At 48.9% G+C, this 25,388-nt stretch overlaps 2 protein-coding genes and 1 non-coding gene across 3 annotated transcripts in view; all 3 read left to right on the top strand.

Annotated features, from left to right (window-relative positions):
• The window catches only part of LOC119436417 (sterol carrier protein 2), an 81,867-nt gene extending 75,322 nt beyond the window's left edge, over positions 1-6,545 (top strand). Inside the window, exon 2 of the mRNA XM_049657764.1 lies at positions 4,661-6,545. Within this exon, the coding sequence (XP_049513721.1) occupies positions 4,665-5,885 (1,221 nt within the window). The 5' untranslated portion in view covers positions 4,661-4,664 and the 3' untranslated portion in view covers positions 5,886-6,545. The remainder of the gene's footprint in view (positions 1-4,660) is intronic.
• The window catches only part of LOC119436421 (pseudouridylate synthase TRUB2, mitochondrial), a 76,351-nt gene that overhangs the window by 5,216 nt on the left and 45,747 nt on the right, over positions 1-25,388 (top strand). The window lies entirely within an intron of this gene.
• Positions 20,950-21,024, top strand: Trnas-gga (transfer RNA serine (anticodon GGA)). Its single transcript has one exon. It is a non-coding gene; the product is annotated as a tRNA-Ser (tRNA).

Genomic DNA, 25,388 nt, shown 5'->3' on the forward strand with positions numbered 1-25,388 from the left:
TGAGGTGATTTGTAGGCTAACTCGAGCTTCGACGATGGGAGTAGATGTGGGGGTCATGTGAAACAAGCTCAAGTCAGCGAGAGAGGGTGGTAAGGGGACTAAACTGATGAGTGGTACTCACGAGAGAAGGGGAAGGAGAGAAACCTCAGGTCCCCAGGGAAGGGAGAGACAGGTCACAAATCCCAGAATGCGACGAGCCTAGGGACTTGTGTGGAAAAGTCGAGAGAAGGGCTGAATATTACACCCAGGGTGGGAAGGGTCCGAACGGTCTTCATGGGGGTGCCACTGAGGAAGTAGGTTGGGTGCACAGAGGTTGTGGTGTGGCTGATATGCATGGCAGCACTTATTTCAGTGCTAACACAAAGTTTGTTATTGTAGGCCGAGTCGTCCACCTTTACAAAATGTATTCATTTCATGTGCATATGCTGCACTGCATATTGGCGTAATGTTGCAGTGCAAGTGTTAACTAGTGAATTAAACACATTCTGCGAAGATGCATTAGGAACTTGGTTTTGAGTTAATCTTTTTCCCGACTACAGTTTATAGTATCACAGCGAGATGCATATTAGTGCAAGCTGAAGAGGTTTGGGCAGCTTAAGCATACAGACTGCGAAATGCACTGATGACACCTTTACCCCTTCCCTGCAATGCATGCACTCACACCACCTGCTCTTTCCATAAACAAAACAAAAAATATATCAAAAGCCAATTGCAGTTTCACTGACTCAGTACGTGCTGCTTGTCAAGCAGGCATCGAAGCAATCCTGCTATACGCAGTAGCATGCATAAGGTCCTCCTATGCATTGCACACGGTGCACATAGTGCAAACAGACTTTTTTTTTTTTCCAAGTGCTCAACTACAAGAACACATGACAGTGTTGTATCACGTTTCCTTCAGTGTGTCAGCGTTCTTGAGCGCTGCACGAGCGATTTATCGCCAACTAGCCCATAAGACACCTGCACTTGAAAGAAGTGAGTGAAGGAGTACTGTGAACTTGTACTGAACTAGATTTCACACGCCGAATCGAAGAGTGCACTTTCAACTAAACGGATGGCATGGCTGAAGATGTACGCGTATTTCCCATTGTTCGGCTACTAGTGTCTTTCGCTTTCGCAAGTTATCTTTGCCGCTGGAAACAGCGCAGAGCTCGCCCGTTAAACCCGAGTCCCGAGACCACATAATTCACACACGAAACACGCCGCGGTTCACCACCTGAAGTTCCACACGGTTCATTTACACCACACCACACACAGCACGAAGTCAGGAGAGCCATATTTCAAATCACAGCAGCGCAAAACGTAACTGAAATTTCATTTCCTTCGGCAGAGTTTCTCAGCTGGGCTCGTTCACCGCCGGTCGAACTCAACGGACGCGCTAGGCCTACGCGTAATGTAAACAACATCGGCGGTGGACGAGTGCTGATTATCCAGACTTCGCACTTCGAAAGCAAGTTTCCATTCGTTTCGAGCACAAGAAAATATACATACAACAAGCACAGGCGTTGCTGCAATCGTGATTAGGTTGGATGTTTTAGCAGACGATTGCACTGAGATCGGCGGAATCCAGCGGGCCGGCAGGTTGGGTTCGGCGGCGTCGTTCGAACGCGGCACGAATTCTCGTCGCACTTCCACCACCCAAGGTCGTGGGTCGTGTCGGCCTAGTATCACAACACTGTCTTTCAGAAACACTGTCGCGCGCGTCGAGCGTCCGAGGCACTCGGACGATCGTTGGTGTCGGCGCCTTCGCATCGGCGGCCATCATCAGGCGTAGCAGCCAGAGGCTTCGCGGACTCTGATTGGTGGACTCCGGCGACGGTTTGCAGGCTCTGATTGGTGGACGCCGGCGTCGCGTCGGCTCGCGCCGCTGGTTTTCTAGCATCGGCAGCTGGCAAAATCTCCGCGCGCCGGCACGCGCCACCCCGTTCGCGACTGACGCTTTTGACGCATTTGACGCATTTGCGCGTGCCGGCGCGTGGTGAAGCGTGCCTGTGGTTGGGCCTTTAGGCGCCCGTTCCTGCGTTTCGCATCGGCGTCCTTCGGCGTAACCGAGTGAACGAGAACAGCGAAGGATGAAAGAGCGAACGCGGACAGCGCAACGGAGGAGAGCGGAGGACGAGCGTGTAGCGGAACCATGAGGCGGAAGCGGAGGAAGAGGGTATGACGAAAGACTGAGAAGAAAAGCGCAGTGCCGCGCAAGACAGGCTCTGCGGCGACGACCGCTACGAAATGGCGCCAGACTAGCGCGACGTCGTCTGTTCACCGATGGCATGCGGCGAGCGCGTCCACCGATACTATACATGGAAACAAAGCACTGCATGAACGAAGGTCTGTCTGCGACGACTGCTGCTGCTGTGAATCCCGCCCATGCGTCACCCACGCGCTGCCTCTCGCGTTCTCCCGATTAACGAGACAGTCGATCGCGCCACACTTGGCTCCGTTTGCAATGTGCCACACGAGACAGATTGTCCGCGCCAGCCAATACATCGCGAAATGAAAACACGTATAGAGCTGCGTTCAAATTTCGCATTAGGGAGTTGTAAGCCTGTTGCTAGAAGCGCTAGCTAATTTAATTGCTGCTCGGAGGGCTTAAGATGGGTGTTTTTTGTTGAACCTGGTCTCGCCAAGTGAAACTGCTGCGAAGAAAGGGAAGAGACAGCTAGCGCATTTTGTCAATGATCGTCGCTTGACCAGAGAAATACAATTGGAGGATTAAGTGCCAATGGTAGGCGCCCGTCGCGGCGTCGGTGCCGAGGTTAGGCAGAGGCGCAGCTCATGACATGCCAATTATACCTGACACGTGGTGAGGCGAGTAGAGCCGGCTGGCACTGAGCAAATGTAGAGGGTGCGTGACGACGCCAGTAGCACCCAAGAGTACACAAAGCGACCTAAAGAAGAGGGAATATCGGTGATTCGTCACGTACATCGCGTGCAGGCGACCTGACAGCAAAAGCTTCGATGTCCGTGACTGTCGCTGGCTCCTGATGTGCGCGTGCCGGGCGGGTAATGGGCACAGAGAGCGTGAACGCAGTACGCATTATTCACCACGTGCACATTTTGCATGGTAACCGCCTTTGACAACCCGTTTCGGAGACCGTTGCCAATTAACCATCGTGAAAAGCTTCTCTGAGCAAGCATTTACCGAATAGGGGTACGTGAGCCCAAAGTGTCGGTTGACAGGTTTCATTGACGTATGCCCGCAGCTACTACGCTATCGGTTTTTCTAAGTGCGAGCGGGGAAGGGGTCAATCACTTCGGCTTGCAGGTACTGCCTGCTTATTAGGATTTTATTGAACCCATTGTGCTGGGCGCTGTGGCTTTGCCAGGGAGCACGCATGCTATGCATCTGTCACCCCCCCCCCCCCATTTTTTTTCTTGGAACGTTTTTATTTGTATGTTGTTTTGAGGGATAGGGAGAAAGATACCGTAAAAGGTGGTAGAGAAAAGGGCGCTTGGAAGAAGCGCAATACTGGAAGCGCCGGCGAACAAGACGATCCTAGCACAGGATTCGTGATTGGTGCGTCGGCGGACCACTCAATTCAATTCATTTTTATTGATAAGTAAATTAGTACATAGACTAGTATACAGGAAGGGGTCCCAAAGTAAAAACTGATAGCCCTTACGATGAATTAAATATCGAGTAATGAAACGAAACTAACACTGCATAGGTGAAAAATTAACAAGCACATTAAAGACAATATAATTACAGTAATATCATGCATAATCATATACTAAAAAAACCAAGTTACAAAAATGAAAGCTGTACAAAAATACAAAAGAAAACCGGCACAACATAACAACAAAAAAAGAAAAGATAATACCATGGTATAACATGTCAGCGCAATAAATTTGAAAAAGTGACGAATACATTCGTCATAATGTTAATTAGAACAGTTATTTTTTGATTCACATAGGTAGTCCTTTAAGTCAGATTTAAATATGGAAAGGGAGTTACATTGTTTTAAGTCGGTAGGCAGGGAGTTCCAGAGGGATATAGCAGAAAAAGGAATAGTTTGTTTTCCATAGTTAGTGCGTACCTTAGGCACAAGTAGATTGCCCTTAACAGAAAAACGGGTGCAGTTAGAATCGTAGCCACTCATAGCCACTTTGTGGCGATTGGGTGGTAAATGCTTGGGGCGGGGCACCGAAGGGTAGAAAACGTGGCCCCGTTGCCCCGTCCAAGCGTTCTGGACAAACTACGGTGCTATGCACCACCGACTATATCGATATAGGGTCGCCCTATGTGTACCAGTTCCGTCTTATATGTGTACTTGTATTTGTAAATTCATGTAAATAATTGTAAATAGAAAGTGTTTTTTTTTTTCGTCATCTCTGTGTCTACTTCAACCCAGCGAACCCGTCGCCGCTATCGTTAGCGGCAGAACTCCTCACTTGCGTAAACCGGCTCTGGCGGTGCGTCTCGGACGCCCAAGTAGAGGAGTGGTACGAGAAGAACCTTTGAACTTTACTGGAGTATATCGTAATCGTCGATGAATTTTTCAATTCGGGGTGGTAAAGTTCAGGAAGGATTAATTGTTGGGCTTGTTGGACAAGTGATTGTTTAGCAATACTTGATCCGGATCGAGCTCAATCCGGATAGGGCCTGATCACGATCAAAAGTCACCGTGTGACACCGCCATTACTCTTGGGCGCCTCCTTGCAGGACCATGGCAGCGGAGCGCACCGGCCGCCGGGTGTTCGTGGTGGGTGTGGGCATGACCAAGTTCGCCAAGCCAGGCGACAAGAAGCGTGACTACCCAGTATTGGCCAAGGAGGCCGTGACAGCGGCACTGCAGGACTGCCGTCTGGAGTACGCCGACGTGCAGCAGGCCTGCTGCGGCTACGTGTACGGCGACTCGACATGCGGCCAGCGCTGTCTCTACGACTTGGGGATGACGGGCATTCCTGTGTACAACGTCAACAACAACTGTTCGACCGGCTCGACGGCGCTGCTGTTGGCCAAGCAGCTGGTCGAGGGCGGCCTGTCCGATGTGGTGCTGGCGCTAGGCTTCGAGAAGATGGACCGCGGCTCGCTCACCTTCAAGTACCGTGACCGCGCCAACCCCATCGAGAAACACATTAAGGTGTTGGCTGCCACGCATGGCCTGGCGCCGGCGCCCTTGGCCGCGCAGATGTTCGCCGCTGCAGGGATGGAGCACATGGCCAAGTACGGCAGCAGACGCGAGCACTTGGCCAAGATCGCCCAAAAGAACCACCGTCACTCGGTAAACAACCCGAACGCGCAGTTCCGCGACGATCATACGCTCGAGGATATCCTCGAGTCTCCCGTGGTGTCTGGGCCGCTCACCAAGTTGCAGTGTTGCCCGACGTCGGACGGCGCGGCGGCCGCCATTCTAGTGAGCGAGGCCGTGGTGCGGCGGCTGCACCTCGAGGCGCAGGCCGTCGAAGTGCTCAGCATGGAGATGGCCACCGACCTGCCGTCGGCATTTGCCGACAACTCTTGCATCGAAATGGTGGGCTTCGGCATGACGCGCAAGGCAGCCCAGCAGGTGTTCCGGCGTGCGGGCCTCACTCCCAACGACGTGCAGGTGATCGAGCTGCACGACTGCTTCTCAACCAACGAGCTGCTGGCGTACGAGGCGCTCGGCCTCTGCCCCGTGGGCAAGGCGGCGGAGCTGGTGGACCGCGGCGACAACACGTACGGCGGCAAGTACGTGGTGAATCCGAGCGGCGGCCTCATCTCGAGGGGCCACCCACTTGGCGCCACGGGGGTGGCGCAGTGCGCCGAGCTCTGCTGGCAGCTGCGTGGCGTGGCCGGCCCGCGCCAGGTGCCTGGGGCCCGCGTCGCGCTGCAACACAACATCGGCGTGGGCGGCGCGGTCGTAGTCGCCCTGTACCGCCTCGGCTTTCCCAGAGCCGCCCTCTGAGTGCTCCCTGCAACGAAAATATATTATATGGTAAACGGTGTACTGTACTTGGGCCACGGCTGTTCTTCTCCAGTCCGCTAGCACAATAAGAGGATTTAACACTGTTGCTATCGTTGTCCTGCTGGCACGCGCCAGCATGTCGTTCGTGGCTGTTGGAGCGTCCGTGTTATCGTGACTTGGCAGTTTTGGTACGCGTGCTTTGATGTTCTGAGCGGACCGCCAAGAAAATGTGGAACTGCCGCCGACAGCACCGTGCCATTTGTTTGATTGACAGCTGCAAAACAGGTGTTTCGTCCAGGCTGAAGTCCTTGGATGACCTTTCAAACTTAGCTATTTACAATGCAGACCACATAGTCTCGACTGCATTGCGTACCTCTTTAGCGCGTGAGTACCAGCAGTGTTGTCGTAAGTGACGTCATGTGACAGTGGGTGAAACATTTTTTTTTTATTCCCGTCTGATCGCACCGCTGTATAAGTTGCAGTAAGGCCCCCTCATGCACGCGTATTATGAAATGCACTCACCTGATGAATTGGCTGGTCCGCTTCTTCAAGGCAAGAGCCACGCGGCGCACAATACGGGATGCTGTCGGCTCGTGCACCTCATCCAGATGCCCTGCCATCACAAGAAAATTTCTTGTTGGGAAAACCTGTAGCGCAACGACCACTACCTGTGCCTCAGCAGCATCGCCACCGGCATGAGCTCGTGGATGCTGTCCTTGGTCGAACGCTTGTGACCTGCATGAAAAAACAACTGTCCGCAGGTGGGGAACGAACCCACGTACTTGCAGGATCACAGGTACTGCCATACTACGTTGCGTACGTGACTCAAGGTCCTGTCGCACAAGGTCAGCGTTCAAAGCGGTGCCATTACGAGCGACACGAAACCGCCTTAGTTCTTCGCCGAACACGTAGAGCGGATTTGTCCGGTCTATAAAGGCGCGCTGGCGTTGCGGACTCAACGAAAGCACACAAATGCACCGCGCTCGAGAAGTAGCAGCCATTTTTATAGAATTTTGGCCGGCACGCTCGCGTCAGGGCCGGACAAGAATGGACCTTTTTCCAATTCAGCTATGCGCATGCGCGTACCCTCGCCCCAGCTGCATTCCACGCCGCGCCGACATTATCGCAGGGCAGGTGTGCGAAGTCAGTGCGTAAACCCTTGCATGATCCGCGGCAATTTCCTGAGCTTGAGGGGCTGAACAATAATTTTTCTCGTGTTTTTGGCGAGGATATTGGTTAAAGGAAACACTCAGCAGTTAGTGGGAAAGACTGCAAGCACTTTTGTCGATGAAAACGACTCCGTGAACTAACGCTCGAGCGATAGGTGCAGCGTTTGCGACGAATCTCATGCCGGGCACTTGCAGTACTGTCGATTGCACAAACCGGCGTGGAATGGTGACTGGAGTGGAGCGCACGGTCAAATTAAAAAAAAAAATCCTATGTTATCAGTGAGTTATCACGCGATTTTTGCTGAGTGAGGCAAAAATTAAGCCTGTGAACAGCATGACACTAGCGCTGTGATTATTGCACTTCTCGCCCTACGACTGACTCAGAAGTCACGGCGTTGTTTTAATGTACGGGTATGTATACCGCACGGATATTACCATTGGCTTAAGAACGTGTTACCGCATGCAGGTGGAAATAGCTGTACGGTTACGTGGGGCCAAACGAAAAGAAGAATCTCGCCACACAGCCGATCAGAATGCATCGTGCGAGGCCAAAGTGACACTCGCGGTGTCGCACTATACAAAACCCGCGAGTCTTACTTTTTGCAGGCAAATGAAGCTTTACGCGCCTGACAAAACAACGTGTTGCGTCCACTTCCCTTCTGCTTAACACCCCGTACTGTGTTGAGTCTACTTAGTCCCCACTACCATGCCGTATACGACACATATCTCGAGATAAAACAACACTTGCCCTGCAGTACACTCGCAGTACGTGTGCAGAAGTTTTGCACGTTGTTTGTTCATCATGGTGAGCTGCTTGCATGCCCGCTCTTGAGGGCAAGCACGTAGGTGCATGCGTATGTTGACCGCCTCCTCCAAGTCGAGCCACTCCAAATGACGGTCGAGTTTATCCTGAAGAAAGTCCTGCCATGGCGTGTTTGACGCTCACACATGCCTTCGCCACTTGAATCAAAGTACTGACCAAGTTGTTGAAGAATAAAGGCCGGCGCATCTCTCAAATCTTGGTTACAAGTGGCCTGCACGTCGCATTAGCATGTTGCCATCGCGTCGGTAAATGTAAAATGTGTTATTATTACACGTGATCAAGTACGCGCGCGCTAGAGCAGGACGGTGAGAAGCTACTTCAACAACACAAGCGACAAAAAAAAAAAAAAGCAGGGATGGCCGTCGCGAGAGACTACTTGGTCAAACGCTACCATGCTCTGCGTATAGAGGCGAGAAGCGGTGGGAGCGTGTGTTTTGCCCGTCAAATTTAGTTGAAGTGGCGGCCGCTAGAGGGGTCCCTTACTGGAAAAAAGTAGGGTGATGATGATGATGATCTATTGGCATCCCCTTTGAAACGGGGCGGCGACAAATAGTCACCTAGCCTGCTTGATTTAATCAGGTATACTATACATGTTCTTTATCTTGCATTTTTGTATACCTATCATTATTTTTCTTTTTCAAAAATTTACCTTGTACCGCTGCCTATGATTTTAAGAGATCAGGTCGCATCCATCTTTTCCCTACTTTTTTTCCACCAGTACTCTAATCGTCTCTTGCTGATCTCTACGGCTGATCTGTTTATGTTTCCTTCCACTTTAAACCCAAGCGCTTCTGGGAGTTGCACGTTACCTACGGTTCTCGCTGGGTGGATCCCGTCGCATTCCATTAGGATGTGCTGAGTGGTCTCTGGATCTTTACTGCAGCATACACATGTCTCATCTAATTCCGAATATTTGTTCCGATATGTTTTCGTCCTTAGGCAACCGGCTCGAGCCTCAAATAGCAAGGCACTGCCCTTTGTGTTATCGTACAGATTTTCCCTTCTAATTTCTTTCTTCTCATTCTTGTAAATCTCCATTGTCCTTTTCGTTTCCATTCTTTGCATCCAATTCACGGTCTCTATTTCTCTCACTTTCTTTCTGATGACCCCTGGTTGTCTCGATGCCCAGCGAGGGTGCCTCGATGCCCAGCGCCGCCGTCCAGGGTGGAGACAACCCCGCTGGCGCCGCCATATTGAGTCACACGAGCTGAGACTCGGCTACGCTTGCGTTCATAAATAGTGTTACTCGCGGAGCACTTCCAAGTGCTTTGCCTTGATGAGGATTTTTTTATCGGTATCGCATCTGCACATCTTTATAACCAATAGCAGTTAACTCGTCGAAGGTCCAAGACGTAAATGTATGGCGCCGGGAACATGCCCCAAGTTGCCTAATTCAATTTACATTTAATATGCCGTGTGTATGTTTGAAATACGCACTATTTTCTTTTTTTGCGCTTCGGTGCTTGGTATATAAGATTTGCGACCCCCGTGTGTGTAAAGTGTTTCTTTTTCGCTGTTGTATTTTGGTTTACACGTCACGCCTCCTTTACCGTAGCCAGCCACTCGCGCACAGCGGTTAGTTTCCTTTGCGTTGCGCGGGCTCTTCGCGTTCGTTGCAATTATTTGACGATATCTACGCGCAATTTTGCTTTTTTTTGCCCACAAAGATGTGTGCTGACAGGATTAAGCTGGTGTAAAAATAACTGCGATGTGAAAATAAGGTTTAGTTACTGTTAGTGCTGTAGAGAAACATGTAACGTAACTTGTCTGTGTCGATCTTGCTTAGTACACACAAGAAACCAAACGATGCATAAAATACATTTACTTATAATGTCTAGTACAATCAATCATGAAAGAGATATGTACATGAAAAATTATATGTACTGTGTGGCGCCTGAAGGTTATGTTGAAAGACGAGATAAAAAAAAATTCGCAAGGTAGGCTCGACACACAATTCGGGATAGTGAGAGTTTTTTTAATTAATTCGTTACATGGGGGGGGGGGGTCCAAGTGAGTACATCAACCTTATTACACACAATATAAATCGAAAACAAGAATGCAAACAAGAAAACGCAACCGCGGGTAATATTAATCAAGATATCCAGCCAGAATACAGCAGCTACCATCGAATACGTCGCATCAGCCAAACACATCGATGGCGAGTACAGAACATTTTATAAATAACCATTAGAACACTGATAACTACATTGAAAAAATAAACAACACTGCATACATATCGCGTACAAAAACCGTAAATGAAATTAAGACAGTCAAATACAGATTAGCAATGTTTTTCACTTCGAAAATATAGTCCATGATGATGTAGGGCTGTTGACTTTAACAGACGGCGCCCATCCTGTCGATTTCCCTCGTACTGGTCCTCTTCAAAGTGTTTCTAAGTACAAGTAAAACAACAAAAGTGATTATTGATATGAAAAGTTGCCTTGTAAATACAGAGAACCCATTACAGTGCTTAAAAATAAATTTTCGCAGAAGTAATGCTGTATTACCTCGCTTCACACGTTTCGAAGAAATGCACAGGCTACAACAGACACCATGCCAGAAAGCGCCGAAACATTTTGGTCCCATGATGCCCCTTAACTCTACTACACCTGGGCATGCATACCGTGCACAGGCATTTAAAGACCGTCACAGTGCCCACTACCATCGGGAATGAGCACGAATGACCATCGGCTTACGAGCACCACGCTACAAATATATTCGTCTAAAAAATCAGCTATATAACGTAACAACCTGAGATCCGCAAGATATCTGCTGAGAATAGAGAAAATCACAATGCTTCGCTTGCCACGTACACAACAGCCGCTCTCCCCAGAAGAAGCACTGCTTTCTTTAGTCCCAAATAACCAGTAGCGAAAAAAGAAACTGAGGGGGAAAAAAAGAAACAAGAGACACACGATGTGTGCTTCCCGTGAAAAAGAAAAATAGGTGGTTTACATGACGATTTGTAGCTAATGTAAGGCTATTTCGCGGCGAAGCATTTTCGTCAGTCCTTAAAATAAGGGTACTACTCGCATAGACTGCGCCGATCAAAACGGCAAAAGCCTATGCGACGCGCGCTCGCAAACCATAGGCTGCTCAGCATCGGTACAGTGCTTAGTTCGTGAGCGAACGTAGGTACGTGAGCGAGGATCAGAGAATACTTTCTTATTTAAATGAAAAACACGATGCGATAGTCTAAAGCCCCTCCATCCACGCGCCACCGCCGCTTCTGCTAAGTAGCGCCAACCTTTCATGTGTGCCGCTGTACCCTGATTCGTCGCTCAAACCAGTTCCGCTTCCGCCGTTTCCGCTTCCGCGGTTTCCGTTTCCGGTTTTTCTACTTCCGGGATTTCCGGTTCCTGAATTTTCGTTTGTTTCACGCTCGCACCCCTACGCAGCAGTGACGTCGCTTCCGTTAAAAACGGAAGCTGGGACCACGTAAGTTCCGCTTGACGCCGGAAACTGAAGGGGTGAGCGAGGGAGGAGCGTGGAGGAGGAGGGTAGGTTGGCGGTACATAACCTGGCCCGCGAAAACGCGTATGGAGGGGCTTTAGTCTAAACTTTCTTGACACTTACCTCGCAAATGTAGGAGCTATCCGTTGCCTTCCAGTGATACCGCTTTACTTGGGCTTCCCATCTCTTCCTGCGCTCTGGGTCCCGGGGGAAGCGTAAACAACGAAGCCCTTTACGCGTCGATCCGGTGCACTTGGGAACACAACAGCCCGTCATGTCGACTCGATGCACTTGACAAGCTTGTCATTCATGCGGCTGAACACTGTCCAGCAAGTAGAAGCGTCAGCGAAGCATCCGCGCGCACTGTGTCTCGAACTAAGCACCGGCACCAAGCACTCGCAACCGCTCGCTGTGACTCAAGATGGCTTCGTAGCGAGAAAGCGGCGGCGCGGGTGCGGTCAAAGGATGGCACCACCCTGAACGGCGGCGCTGGCATCGAGGCACCCTAGAAAAAGGTCCATTCTCCGCAAATGGCTTCATTTTACAGCGAAGCTGTATATCGCTAGGGTTCCATGCATTTTTCGTGTCCGTGTGTCAACCATAAAAAAAAAAAAATGTGATCGTGCACTGATCCCGGAGACAGTCAATACCGGGCCGACCCGCGACGTAGGACAAGCAGGCTTTAAGCACTCCGCCCCTAATAATAATAATAATAATAATAATAATAATAATAATAATAATAATAATAATAATAATAATAATAATAATAATAATAATAATAATAATAATAATAATAATGAAATAACTAAATCAAGATGTATTGTTTCAAGTCGATGGGCATACTGGAATCGTTTGTGAATAGCACATGGACTCACGAGCAGGAGGCGCTGCCATATACGCAAAGGACAAAATGTATCTACAACCATACACCCTTGACTCGCAAGAGGACAATGCCACTGACTTTGGGGATGTATGTGCCATACAAACGAAAGAACGAACCAGGGGCGTAGCCAGAAAATTTTTTCGGGGGGGCAGGCTTCTGCTTTCCTCTACGTCACGTGATCGATAATAAATATCGGTAGTTTAAGCAGACTCTATACATGTATATCAAAGACATGGGACCCCCTCCCGTGTGCTTGTGAAGAAATTAAGTAAAAAGTATAAAGTAAGCTCAGTAAATACCGTAAGTACGACAGGTACAGTGGGCTTTTGGAGCAACGGTCTCTCATCGCGCCACTGAATAGACCAGTCTTCGAAAACGCATCATTGAGACGACCCGCCCGATCGGAGAAGACATCATTAATTGTTCATTTCCGTTAAGCGTATAGATGGCGTCGTCCTCGTCGGGGAGAAGTGCGTTTCACAAGTCAAGGACGGCTATACGCGTGAAAATGCACGTGTGACCAGGCTATACCTACTCCCATAGCAATAGCTTGTTCGCTGCGTCTTTGCGCTAGAAAACTTAAATACGCGCAAAAACGCATAAGGCTTTTTTTTTTCTTTTCGAAGCTTTCGTCGCCCTGCTCCCTCATACGAGAGGGTTGCATTTCCTGCGGCAAGTGCATGGGCCGCTGTGTCTTCCGCTGTGTGCGAGCGTGCAGTCGTCATTTGCCTTTACGTCAACAGATTCAGAATTGTGCAGAATATTTCACCGCACAGCATAGATATGGCATATGTACGCATTTTACGTATTGCGTGCAACTAATTTCTGCTTCACTTAGGCCGGTGCAAACACGAAGCGGCCTTGTACCTCACAGAATCTCGACTGATTGGTGTACTAGTGATGCAGGAATGAACTCTTGTTCAGTGCATAGTGCACATAATCAATTTCTCAGGACGCGTGAACTCCGACGAGAACTGTCAGCGCCTGCAACAAGAGTTTACTTACGCTGTACTGCGCACAGCAGTAATTCATGCTTGTCGGCTGTCTGTTTCGTGCATTCTGTTGCGAGTCGGTGGAATTTCACTGCTGTCATCAACCCCTTCGTGTGTACATTGCTGGTTTGGGATTCCACACCAAAACAGCAACTACCAGCTTTCCGTAATTGCTGGTTTGGGATTCAACAACACAACAGTAATTACCAGCCTTCCGTAGGGGTGCAATCGCAAAGAGACGTTTCTCGCGCAGACTGAGCCTACGTTCCCACTTGGGAAGCGGCAAGCGGGCGGAAAGGCCAAAGCGGCCGGAAAATTTTTTCCGCGCCTGTCCAAGTTCACATTTGTTTTGCTACCGCCGCGGCCGCCGCTGCCGTTTTCGTCCAGATCCATCTCGTCTGCGTACGTTTGTCGGCGTGGTGGCGCTCATTATCGCATTATTTCGAGCGGTATGTTCATTCTTTGACCCACGTACCGTCATCAAAAGTGATCATTGTACGCAACTTAGCGTGTCATCTGCGACCTTCGGTAAATTCCTCGTTGGCGTTCCGTAATTCTCCTCAGACGGGCGCGGTGGCGCTAAATCACAGGTTGGTGCCTAGGCATGATAATATTTCTTTAATAGCTTTTATTTACAAGTTGTAATAACATTTCATCATTTCGTATTGTCGGCGCCTCCAGGACACCAAAGGGGCAACAGGAACACCACAGCTAAAACCCGGGCTGGCCCTTGTGTTGGGGCTCGCCAAAGCCTGCGCGTCCTACGTGATACCTACACTCCCAATCTATCGTCGCGACGAGAAAAGCACCCCGCGACGACTTCTGCAACATACCGTACACGTGCGAGGAGAATTATGGAGCGCCAACGAGAAATCTGCCTAACTATTGTCTGCCATGGAAGTGGAAGAAGAAATGGCTTTTATACTTCTACCTACTTGTTTTCTAGAAATGGGCAATGAATAAACGGAAGACGCGGACACCTCGGAAACGGCGGTGGTGGGTTCGCCTGGCTTTGCAAAAGCGCGAGAAGTTGCGTCACGCCAAGGCTTCGTTGCCGCACCTCCAGTCGCGCGACGTTGAATACTATCGCGAGTATTGGTGACAGTACGTTTTAGTGCCACTCTTGTCGTAGAGCAAGGGCTGGTTCTTGATCGCGTCGATCAGCATTACAGCCTACACTTTTGGTGCTATGTTCAATTTTACGACCGGTTGTTTACATGCTAGTGTAGCTTCCAGTGAAGCAGAACGACTTTCCGCCGCGTTTCCGCTTCGCCATGGCGAAAAAATCGGCCCGAGACCGATTTGGCTCGCAGCCTGTTTTTCTGCCTGTTTTGCCGCCTAGGCGGGCGGATTTTTGTAAGATTTTGCCGCTTCCGACAGCTTCGAGACCAAGTGTGAACGTAGCCTAAGATCCTGCGCGAGTGCGGCCTAACCGGCACCTGAAGGGAAGCGGCGGAAATGTATACCGGATATTTGGACCACCTGGGGTCTTTAACGTGCACCTAAATCTAAGTAAACGGGCCTCGAGCGTTTTCGCCATCATCTAAAATGCGGCTGCCGCATTTTTTGCTTCATTTGTTGCGCATTTGTTGCTTCAGAATGCGGCCGCCACATTCTCGCCCAAAACTTCACAGAGTGTCAAAGCCTTGACCAACACCGTGACAGTTTTTTCCATATGCAGACATGATTCCCTGTAAATTACCAACCCAAACGGAAGCGCCCAGGAATGAAATTGTGATAGTAGCACCGGTTTCATGAATGACGTGAGGGCGAAGCGCCGAGAACAAAGGGTGGGTAAGTAGGGGGGGGGGGGGGGGGGGGTTGCGGAAAATATTTCGGGGGGGGTTTGGAACCCCCCCCCCCCCCTCCCTGGCTACGCCCCTGGAACGAACTGTGATATCCACTGTGTGTATATCTCCGGGCAAATCCAAGTGTAATATCGAGAAGTTCAGGAGCACGCACTTTGCATGGGGTAGCAGTAATGACACTACCCCTGTGATCATCCTTGGAGACTTCAATGTGGACATTTCAAAACCAGACCAGGAATGGTTCACTCAGTTTGTGCTAGAAGAGTTTGGTGTGAAGTGCCACACCAATCCAAGTCACTCAACGACGGTCGTGTATAGATTTAACGTTGGCCAAGATTCTGTCTAAGGTTGTAACCGAACCTGTCAGCGTATATCACAGTAATCACAAAGATATCGTCACTACCATTACCAAATGATGAAAATAAATACATGTGCCCTTGTCTAACCCTGCGTGATGCGCTACAGCTTCGGTGGTCATTCCACCTTCACATAGTGGGACACTAAAAAAGGTTTACACCGTTTGGGTGGTTTCTTGTCCCCAAACAATAATCGTCATCTGTCTTGTCCGTATTTCCTCTCTTTAACGCTGCGAGCCCGGTACTTCCTAGTCACGAAAGGCTTGCGTGTTATCAGCGTGACACAGCATTCTCGGCAGGAAAGTAGCGAGCGCTGAGTTTTCAAGAAACGAAACGCAAGCAAGGCAGATGACGATTATTGTTTGGGGACAAAATGCGACCCAAAGGGTGTAAACTTTTTTAGAGTGAATGGTTCCATTTTTTTTTCCCTTCATGCGAATGAGCGAGCCGCCAACGCAGTGTCGCGTTCTGCACCCGACGGGCGCTAGCCTCGGGTGGAGAGACGGAATGCACGCAGGAGAAGGTACGGAGGAGCGCGCGGCGGAGCGGGTGAGGAGGGTAGGCGGAGGCGCGCTGGGTTCACCTCCTCTGGCAGTTGCTACGGGCTCTGTGTGCGCTGTGGATGTACCGGGTTCGTCTGGTGATAGAGACGGCCGAGCGGGACGGACACTGTAGCAACGCAAGCGGCGGCAGGCTGAGCGCGAGTCGACCGCCCCCGAAGTCGTCGGCAAGCGCCAGGCACGAGCCAGACAAGACCGGCAACAGGCGCGGGCTAGGCGAGCCCAGGAGACTCCCCAAGAACGTGCTAGGCGGCTTACGACAATGCGGGTGTGCCAGGCAAGGCGGTAGAGCTTAGAAACTCCGGAACAGCACCCATACATAACCACCCGCGTTCACTAAGTAAAACGTCACTATAATTTTTTTTGTTGGCTGGCAGCCTAAAATTCGAGATTTTTCTGGTAACTTTCATAAACGATTAACACAGGCAAAGGTCGCCTTTTGTATACAAACTGTTTATTTATACAAGCGAAATCACTGACAGGAACATATAATGACAATTAAGTAATGTGACGAATTTATCTATGCAAATCTTCGCTATTAGGCATTATTTACGCTTTTGAAAGAAGCCGCATAAACAAACGAACTACAAATCGAAACGTTTTGGAAAGAAGTATGGAAACTTTCTCTGTATGTTCTTTTTTTTATTTTTTTTTCGCGAAGAAGGAAAAAGAACACATAGTACTGCACACATTTTCTTACCCGCCGCGGATAGCTGGCGTTGCGCTGCTGAGCTCGAGGGCACGGGTTCAATCCCGGCCGCGGCGAGCCTGCATTTCGACGGGAGCGAAATGCAAAGACGCCCGCGTACTTACCCATTGCACGATAAGGCATCCCGGGTGGTCAAAATTAATTTGGAATTCCCCACTACCGCGTGCCTCATAATCATGTCGTGGTTTTGGCACGTATATACCTAGAATTTAATTTTAATTAATGCATTTCCTTATCGTACAAACCTTTGTCGATGTGCATTTCGAGCATTTCTCTGTCCATCCTAAATCTCTTGTCCTCGTCCTGTATTACTGCTTCGCTCTATACGCCCTTGCAACAAATACCAGCTATCCTAATCTGCCGTAAGTTGAAAAACGTAAACGTAAGTTGAAAAAACAAGCAAAAAAAAAAAAAAAAAAAACGTCCGCTCAACGTCACAGCTACCGTTCGCAATGCGATACGCCATTGTCGTATTCATGTGCTACACGAGGCCACTAGAAGGGCAACAAGCTTTCGTTTACTCAAGGCCAGCAGGCGCTGCATATAGTATTATAAATGCCGGTTTTTGCTTGAGCGTTGAGCGAAAATGAAACGTATATTATATTCATACTCGAATAACATTAATATATCTTGACCGTTTGCATCAAACAAGCCGGGCGGTGTTCACTGGTTTTACAGCGCCTGCATTTAACGATATTCTTACCATTTACGAATGGCCGACACTTCGTGGAGAAATATGGTTTAAACCGATTTTCATAAAACTTATTCGAGGTGCCAAAATCGGGAATTCACGTGAACATCGACTGAAATGTGGAACTTGAGCTATGTTAGACTAAGAAAACCTGAAACACGGTGATGATGTAGACGAGATAAAAAAAAAAAAAAAAAAAAAAGAAAAGACAGACGCCTTTTTTCCCTCCGGAACGATGTCCATGTGCGCAACGAGGAAAAAGTCAAAGGCTCCAAGCCAGACACGGCAGGGCGGTTCCAAGTGCTCGCACGTGGTCAAGCATGAAATTACTTTTTTTATTATTTTTTTCGCGTTGTCGCTACTGACTCACCTGTTGCGGAAAAATACGGACTCTCGACGAGACATTAATCCGGCACGCGACTGATCAAGCTGCTTCCTTCATAGTATAATGGAGCTGTACAGGTAACGCTGTTGTGTTTTCTGGAAAGTGACTGCTTGTGACGACAACGTTTAACCCACTGATCTGTAGTAAAGATCAGTGGCTTCACCGTGTGTGTGTGTGCGTGTTCGTGTGCGTGTGTGTGTGTGTGCGTGTGTGTGTGTGTGTGTGTGTGTGTGTGTGTGTGTGTGTGTGTGTGTGTGTGTGTGTGTGTGTGTGTGTGTGTGTGTGTGTGTGTGTGTGTGTGTGTGTGTGTGTGTGTGTGTGTGTGTGTGTGTGTGTGTGTGTGTGTGTGTGTGTGTGTGTGTGTGTGTGTGTGTGTGTGCGTGTGCGCGCGTGTGTGTGCGTGTGTCCAAAGGACGAGTTAGCTCTTATCAAATCGGGAGCATAGCAGGCATAGACAGGCTTAACAGTCTCATTGAAATCACAGGACATGTAAGACAGTAACAGTAATTTTAAATGTACGGCAACAACAGTTTTAAAAAGAACTCAAAGAATCTGAGAGAAAATTTTATTACCTTGTTCATGGCATACATGAACTGATTTAAAGAGAGAACTGCAAGTGTATAATTTTCAAGCTAATTATCTTTACACACACCAAGCAGAAGTCATTATCATAATTACTTTATATTTCCCCAATTATTGTGAGGATAATTGATAAACAATTATTATGTTTTGGATAAAACTTATATCCGGCTCTAAATGGGAAAGGGTGCAGAGCCGTCTAATCCGTTCTATTCGTTCAATTACGTCGAACAGGAACAAAGATAAATCGCCCATTCAAAGACGCTGCAAACAGAACGTTTGAGTTCGTCGCGCGAAAGGAATAACAGAAGTAGCGAACAATGTTCCCCCAGCCACACACTAAGAAAAAATTCCAGAAAGGTATTGGAAAAAATGTGCCCAGATGGCATGTTTTCTCGTTCAACTGAATTTTCTGCTTATGCTTTTACAAGATAAGCAATGCATTTTGTTTTTACAGACGCTCTATAATCTGCCTCAACAGAAGAAGATTACTGTCGTTTCCTGCGCTAATTTCCAAACTTATACGTTTGGAAAACTGGAGGAAAATGTTAAATGTTGCGATTGACGAGTTGCAACGACGGGACAGCTGGACGAATGTACACGGCGCGTACAGATGAAGCCAAGAAGATAAAAGCCATACATTTTACAGGACGTTTCTGTAACCTTCGTCACGCGTGTGTCTGTCCTATTTTACAAGCAATAGGGCGTAAAACGACTGCTATTTTTCGGTCATTTTCATATCATGGCGATTTTACAGTGAAATCTGTAAAGCGCTTAGCGATGCAGCCTGTTTTCTTTTTCTTTTTTTTTTGTGTGTGTAGATGTAAAAAAGGTGTAAAATATGTTTTCTTCCAGTCTCTTTTTTTTTTTTTTTTTTTTTTTTTAGAGAGATTCGCAAGAGTGTATTAGGGTTATATATTTCGTGATTTGAACTGAACTTTTATTTCATAAGAACAATGTGCTTAATATATTTGGATCTCTAGCGCAAGACTAGTGGGGATCCATACCATAATACCCGCCGGGGTGGCTCAGTCAGCTAAGGCGTTGCGCTGCTGAGCACGAGGTCGCGGGATCGAATCCCGGCCGCGGCGGCCGCATTTCGATAGAGGCGAAATGCAAAAACGCCTGTGTGCTTGCGTTGAAGTGCACGTTAAAGAACCCCAGGTGGTCAAAATTAATCCGGAGCCCTCCACTACGGCGTGCCTCATAATCAAAACTGGTTCTGACACGTAAAACTCCAGAAATAATAATAATAATACCATAATACACAGTGCTATCGGAGCAAACGAAATAGTAGCACAGTGACGAATACAGTAGAAGGCAGTATATTCAGGCTTTGGAAGAGCGCCATTGTCTTAGCGTTCTAAGTACAGAAAGTGTGCAGCTTTCCTGGAGGAGTATAACCAGGATGCAATGCAATAAGAAAGGCGGCTGTATAGATTATGCCAAAATGAATTATTCTGAGAGCTAGTGTGTCAGAATAGTCACAATACATGCAAAGCATAATTTGCGCTGATTTTCACAGCGGAGCTGTTTCCTGCGGGTCGCTGCGTGCGTATACCGAGCGCGTGGACCAAAAACGCCGTAGCCTCGATACAAAGCAAAAGCGTATTGCCGATGTTCCCCAGCTGCGTTTAATAGTCAATGGGTGTGTCTCTTTGGATGGTGACGTCGCACACTGCATAGGCACATTATCTCAATTAGCACGTTCCGGGTGTGTAAAATGACTAGGCCGCGTATTGATCGGACCGAGGAACAGCATGCTGTTGGCTTCTGCGTTGGCTACCGGTTCCATTTCACCGCAGTCAACCACCAGCTGTTACGACTCGTGTCCGAGCGGTCATTACGTGTTTACGTAGCTGGTGATGTACCTAGAGCACTGCACGGGCCGATTTTTTCAGCCCGGGCCCGGCCCGGGCCCGTTTTTACGTTGGGCGGCCCGCCCGAGCCCGATCAAAACTTTTATGGCGAGACCCGGGCCCGGCCCGGGCCCGGAAATATTCTACGTTACCCGCCCGGCCAGGCCCGCCACCCCTTTACCTTAGGCCCGAGCCCGGCCCGAGCCCGACTCGAAACCGGCCCGAACCCGGCCCGAGACCGAAAAATAATGTTTTTCAGAGTTGAGACGCCCGAGAATAACTCGCTGCACGTTACATGCACACCACCAGAAAGCCCGAGCCCGGCCCGGGCCCGCGTCAAAAAGCCCGAGCCCGGCCCGGGCCCGGGTCAAAAAGCACACGCCGAGCCCGGCCCGAGCCCGTGAAAAAACTGTTCTACCCGGCCCGGCCCACGGGCCGGGCCGGGCCCGGGCTTTCGGGTAAGCCCGAGCCCGTGCAGTGCTCTAGATGTACCACGGTGCCGGGTGGTCAATAGGTCCGGGGCGACGTCCAAGAGATGCAAAAAGGGTTTATTTACAGCATTTACATTTTGAGAGTTTTCAATGTACGAGCACGAAGGAGCGCTGAAGGTCCGCTTTGATGTTATAGTTCAGCGGAAATCCGCTAGGTGGAGATAAGTAATTAAAGGGAAACTGACTAGCCGCCTGGTTAGCTCAGATCTCCACCTAGCGGATTTCCGCTGAACTATAACATCAAACACTTGCCTTTGCTTCGAGTTGTCGACAAATTCAACTTCGCCCTGCCATCTGCTAGCCGCCTGGTTAGCTCAGATGGTTGAGCGGCTGCCCTGGAAAGGCGGTGGTCCCGGGTTCGAGTCCCGGACCAGGACGAATTTTTCTTCAACTGCGAGGCTTTCTTTCGAGGAACCCGGTTGGGTTTCCATTGTAGCAAATTGCTACATTTGGGTGGATGTCTCAGTTTCCCTTTAGGTCCGCTTTAAGCACTTCACTTTCCCCCTTTCTCTCGTCGGAGGCATCCTCTGTTGTTCTTCTCGGCCAACCACAGCCGTCAAATTTTGGCCCCTTGCAAAATTTATGGGGTTTTCCATGACGATCAGCTTGACAGTGCTATAGAGACGAGCCTTCGATCGTGGTAAATATCGTTTCCACGAAGGGCGGCGTTGTCGTCGTCTTGAAGTGAGCTCTTTTGTTTGACTGTCACAGACCATACCGTGACAGCTAAAAAAACGACGTGGCCGTTTAACGACGCACGAGACCGATCACACAGAATTCGTCAAGCCCATCAGCTCTGAGTGGTCGAACAGCCGAAGATATACGAAACATAATTGCTTGTCCATTAGTCTCAGGTGACGCAGATCTAGTCGCCAACTCCCTGGCCTTGCAAAAACGAAGGGGCATGAATGGCATTTCATCGCTACGAAGAACGACGGCGTGAGCGGGAATGGGCGCGAAGGCGGCGGGAGGCTGCTCCTCCCGCCGCCTTCGCGCCCATTCCCGCTCAAGCATCGTTACAGAACCCATGGCCGTCTTACCATGGCGACCACCTTAGTGACAAAATAATAAAGACGGTGGAAAACGACATTTCATGTGGTATGTGTCTTTATTTAAATCAATATAGTTTAACACCATATATACAGCTCCACTGGTCATCCACCTTCACAGAGTGGAATGGCAGTGAGGGTTTTTTTTTTTTTTTTTTTTACAAATATTTTCAGTGTGATCAGGGAGATAGGAATTTGTGTTTGGAATAGCAACTGATTTATTTATGTTACTAAGATAAGTATGAACAAATGAATGGTTATGCCGTGAAAGCCATAACGTTCTAACTTAATTTGCTGTATGACTCGCAGTATTAAACAATATATGCTAACATCTAAAAAAATTGCCCAAAACGGTTTTACTGGTAAATGACTATATCGGATAAGGCCAACCCTGCAGAACTGATTTTTTTTACTCAGTAATTGATTGAATACATGTTCATTTAAAGAAGATGGCTGAAGGCCTATTGAGAGAAAGAGGATAGTGGGGATTTGATTATAGCCGGCTTTAACAAGTATCGTCTCATTATCAAATATGCTATAAAAAGCAGTTCAAAAAATTCTTTAGTGGGAGGTGGGTTCTGTGAATGCCAGTGACGCGCCTGGGCAGCGGAGTGAGCGGCGCTGGGCAACCCGGCGACAATCCGGTGATACGACCTCGGCAGGGTGAGGTGGACTTCACCGCAAGGTGAAGGAGATGAAAGCGGGCGTCAAGATGACGAAAACAAATACGAATATATTTACAGGTTATTTACAGTCTCTAGAGTCTTTTCTGATAAACAAGTTCGACCTTCGCGGCCCTAAATAGGGTCCCGTGCGTGGCAGGGACACTCAGTGGGACAGTTCCTGTGGGAGGGTCGTCAAGGAATGGGCGCGGTCCTCCGTCGGTCCGCGGCGCCGATGGACAGCTTCTGCATACAAGTTGCTCATCTCCGCTCGAACCATCAGTGGGGTGATGCTGTTGTTTTGCACAATGACAGTGCAACACAATAAACGTCGTGCCTCTGGTTGCAGAATCGCCCCCGGCATGCGGGCTCGCCATCGCAGGGTCCGGAACACTTGAGTCCATCACGGTAAGAACACCACAGTGCGCGCAGGAGCATGCAGCTCACACGAGCCGTCACACACGAACAACTTCGCGACCATCTGCAAATGTACACCGACGGCTCGGTGTTGCAAGAGGACCGATCACTGAATGCGGCAGCCGTCATTCCTACGCTCCAGTGCCACAAACACCAACGAGAGACGCACCAGGGGCCGCTGACCAGAGCCGAGCTCTGTGGCCTGAGCATGGGCCTTTTCCTGGAGGTGATGCCGGCGCTGACGAAAGTGTGAATCTCGCGCGGCGCTAAGCCGTTTCCAGGCGAACGGCCGCGGTCTATAGTGCGCGAGATATATACGCAGCAAATTCGCCGCACTTGCGCAGAGGAGGCTCAGGGTTCGATTGCGAGTCCCAAGCCACAACGGCATGTTCGGCAACGAGCGCACCGACGAGCTTGCGGCAAGCGCCCACCAGCTGCCGCCAGCCGACGTTCCCCTGAACAGCGAAGATATGTGTTCTGCCATCCAACGCGACCATCCTACAGCAGCACCCCGACCCACGCATCGCGCGCGTATAGAGACGCTGCCTGCGATCACCGCGCAGCAACGGCTGCTACGGTTGCACGTCGGGTGCGTGTGGCCGCTAAACGCACAGGCAACGCCTCACAGTCTCACTGCTACGGACGTGTGCAACAACTGTGGTGAACTGGAGAAACTCGAACGCTTCTTACTGCACAGAAATGTTTCAGGGGACCGCGGGAGGAACTCCTGAGCACGGGCTGCCGGCCGACAGCGCCGGGGCGCTGACCCCGCGGTCCCCCTCGCGCGCGGGCGGCAGATCACAAAACACTGCGACTTCCTCGAGCGGTCGGGCCTGTGCTCTACGTGTCCTAACAGTGCCGGTGTGCGGGGCCGGGTGACAACTTCTCTCGATGAAGGCGCTCACAAGCGAACTATGGATATTTTACCTAGTCGCTATATTGTACATGCGTAAATATAGTTATCCGTTACTCTTTATCCTCTTTCCCTGTCTTCCGGGCACTGTCCTGGTAGCGAGATGTAACGGGCGTTCAGCGGGAACCTTCGAGCCTCGGAATCCCGATAACCTGGTGTCGGAATTACATGATCAATTAATGTGGATATAAATGTATGCTGTTACATGCCTTCCGGAATTTAATCTCATTAAAAAATCTGTGTGATCTCATGACATTACAGTATTCACAATCCAGTCTATTCAGGGTATTCAAATCACAACATCATGCTCTTCGGTCCAAAAAATTAGAATGCGCTCAGAGCGATGCATATAGACGCAGAATTGTTTTTGTTTAAAAGGCTATAGATCACCATTTGCTACAAAACATGGGCATCTCACTACAAGTATGCATCAAGATCATTCATGCATGAGGACGAATATGCATTCACAAAACAACATGATATAGGCGACTTCACATATAATGTTACGTCATCACACCTATAGCCGCCGTTCGTTGGGGAACACAGAAGAACTGAATATAGAATGTGGCGTGACTCGGCTGGGAGAAGCAGTGTTTCCGAGGCAGCAATAATATTGCAAGAAAATGCTCGTATAGCGATAGAAGCGAATGATCAAAGTTTAATATTTTTGTGCAAATGTCACACGTTACAACGAATAAGAGCGTAACAGCAAGAGCGAGCTCAACGTTCTTATCCGGTTGAATAGTGTGCCGTTTGGATCAACCTATGGCTAACGCATAATCAAGAGATCACTTTGATTTCGGATGTTGACAATGCTTGCTTAAAATGTACCTTGCGCGCAAGAACTTTTTATTTTAAAACCTAAGACAAAGTATTTTCTATATAGAGTGCCTATAGAACGTGGTTTATCACATCAATACGTCATTGAGTCACTGAAATGCCGTTTCTCTGACCAAAACACCACCGCCTCAACAGATATCCTCCGTTTTATTTTGAGGGAAGTTCTTTAATTTCTCTGTTCTGCAGGTATGGCTTTAGCTTGATAGCCTGATTACGAGCGATCTCAAGGCAGCCCCGAAGATCATTGTTGCCCTTATCTTCAGCCCATGCCTGCAATTTCGTTTGCGTGTCTAGCAATCGTATTCTTAAAATCCTAGAAATATGGTAGTTAAGAAATTTCAGCGTCAGCCAGATCCAACACATCTTTTCTCGTATATACGTACGCGCTCAAGTTGAGCTTAGTTATGAGGCCTGCAAGTAGTTTAGCAACTTCCTTTATCGTGCAGTCGGTGCTTTAACGCACATATCCTTCTAATGCTACCTGGGTTCTGTTTCAACAGCAATCGGCAAAATTGTTCTCGCGTTGTTAATTTCATGCAACTACAGGATCTTGCCAGCAGATGTGAAACAAATCAACGCTGAACAATAATCCCTATACAGCGTCGCGGTTCTTTTCACGTTCCTAACAGGAGCAGAATAAGAAAGCCACACGCCTATAGGGATAAAGTGAACAAACAGTACCATAAACGGGCTGCTTCGCGAGACGGAATAAATGATAACCCTAACGGTTCATAGCCGTCAATTGATAAGAGCAGTGAATGTGTGTTTTGCATAAAAAAACGCACACAATTGTGTGACGCATTTGTCAAACACTTGCATACGCTTATCTAATCAGGGTAGCAACAGAGAACTGTTAATTCA

This window comes from Dermacentor silvarum, chromosome 1 (assembly GCF_013339745.2).
Source record: "Dermacentor silvarum isolate Dsil-2018 chromosome 1, BIME_Dsil_1.4, whole genome shotgun sequence".
Classification (NCBI taxonomy): domain Eukaryota; kingdom Metazoa; phylum Arthropoda; class Arachnida; order Ixodida; family Ixodidae; genus Dermacentor; species Dermacentor silvarum.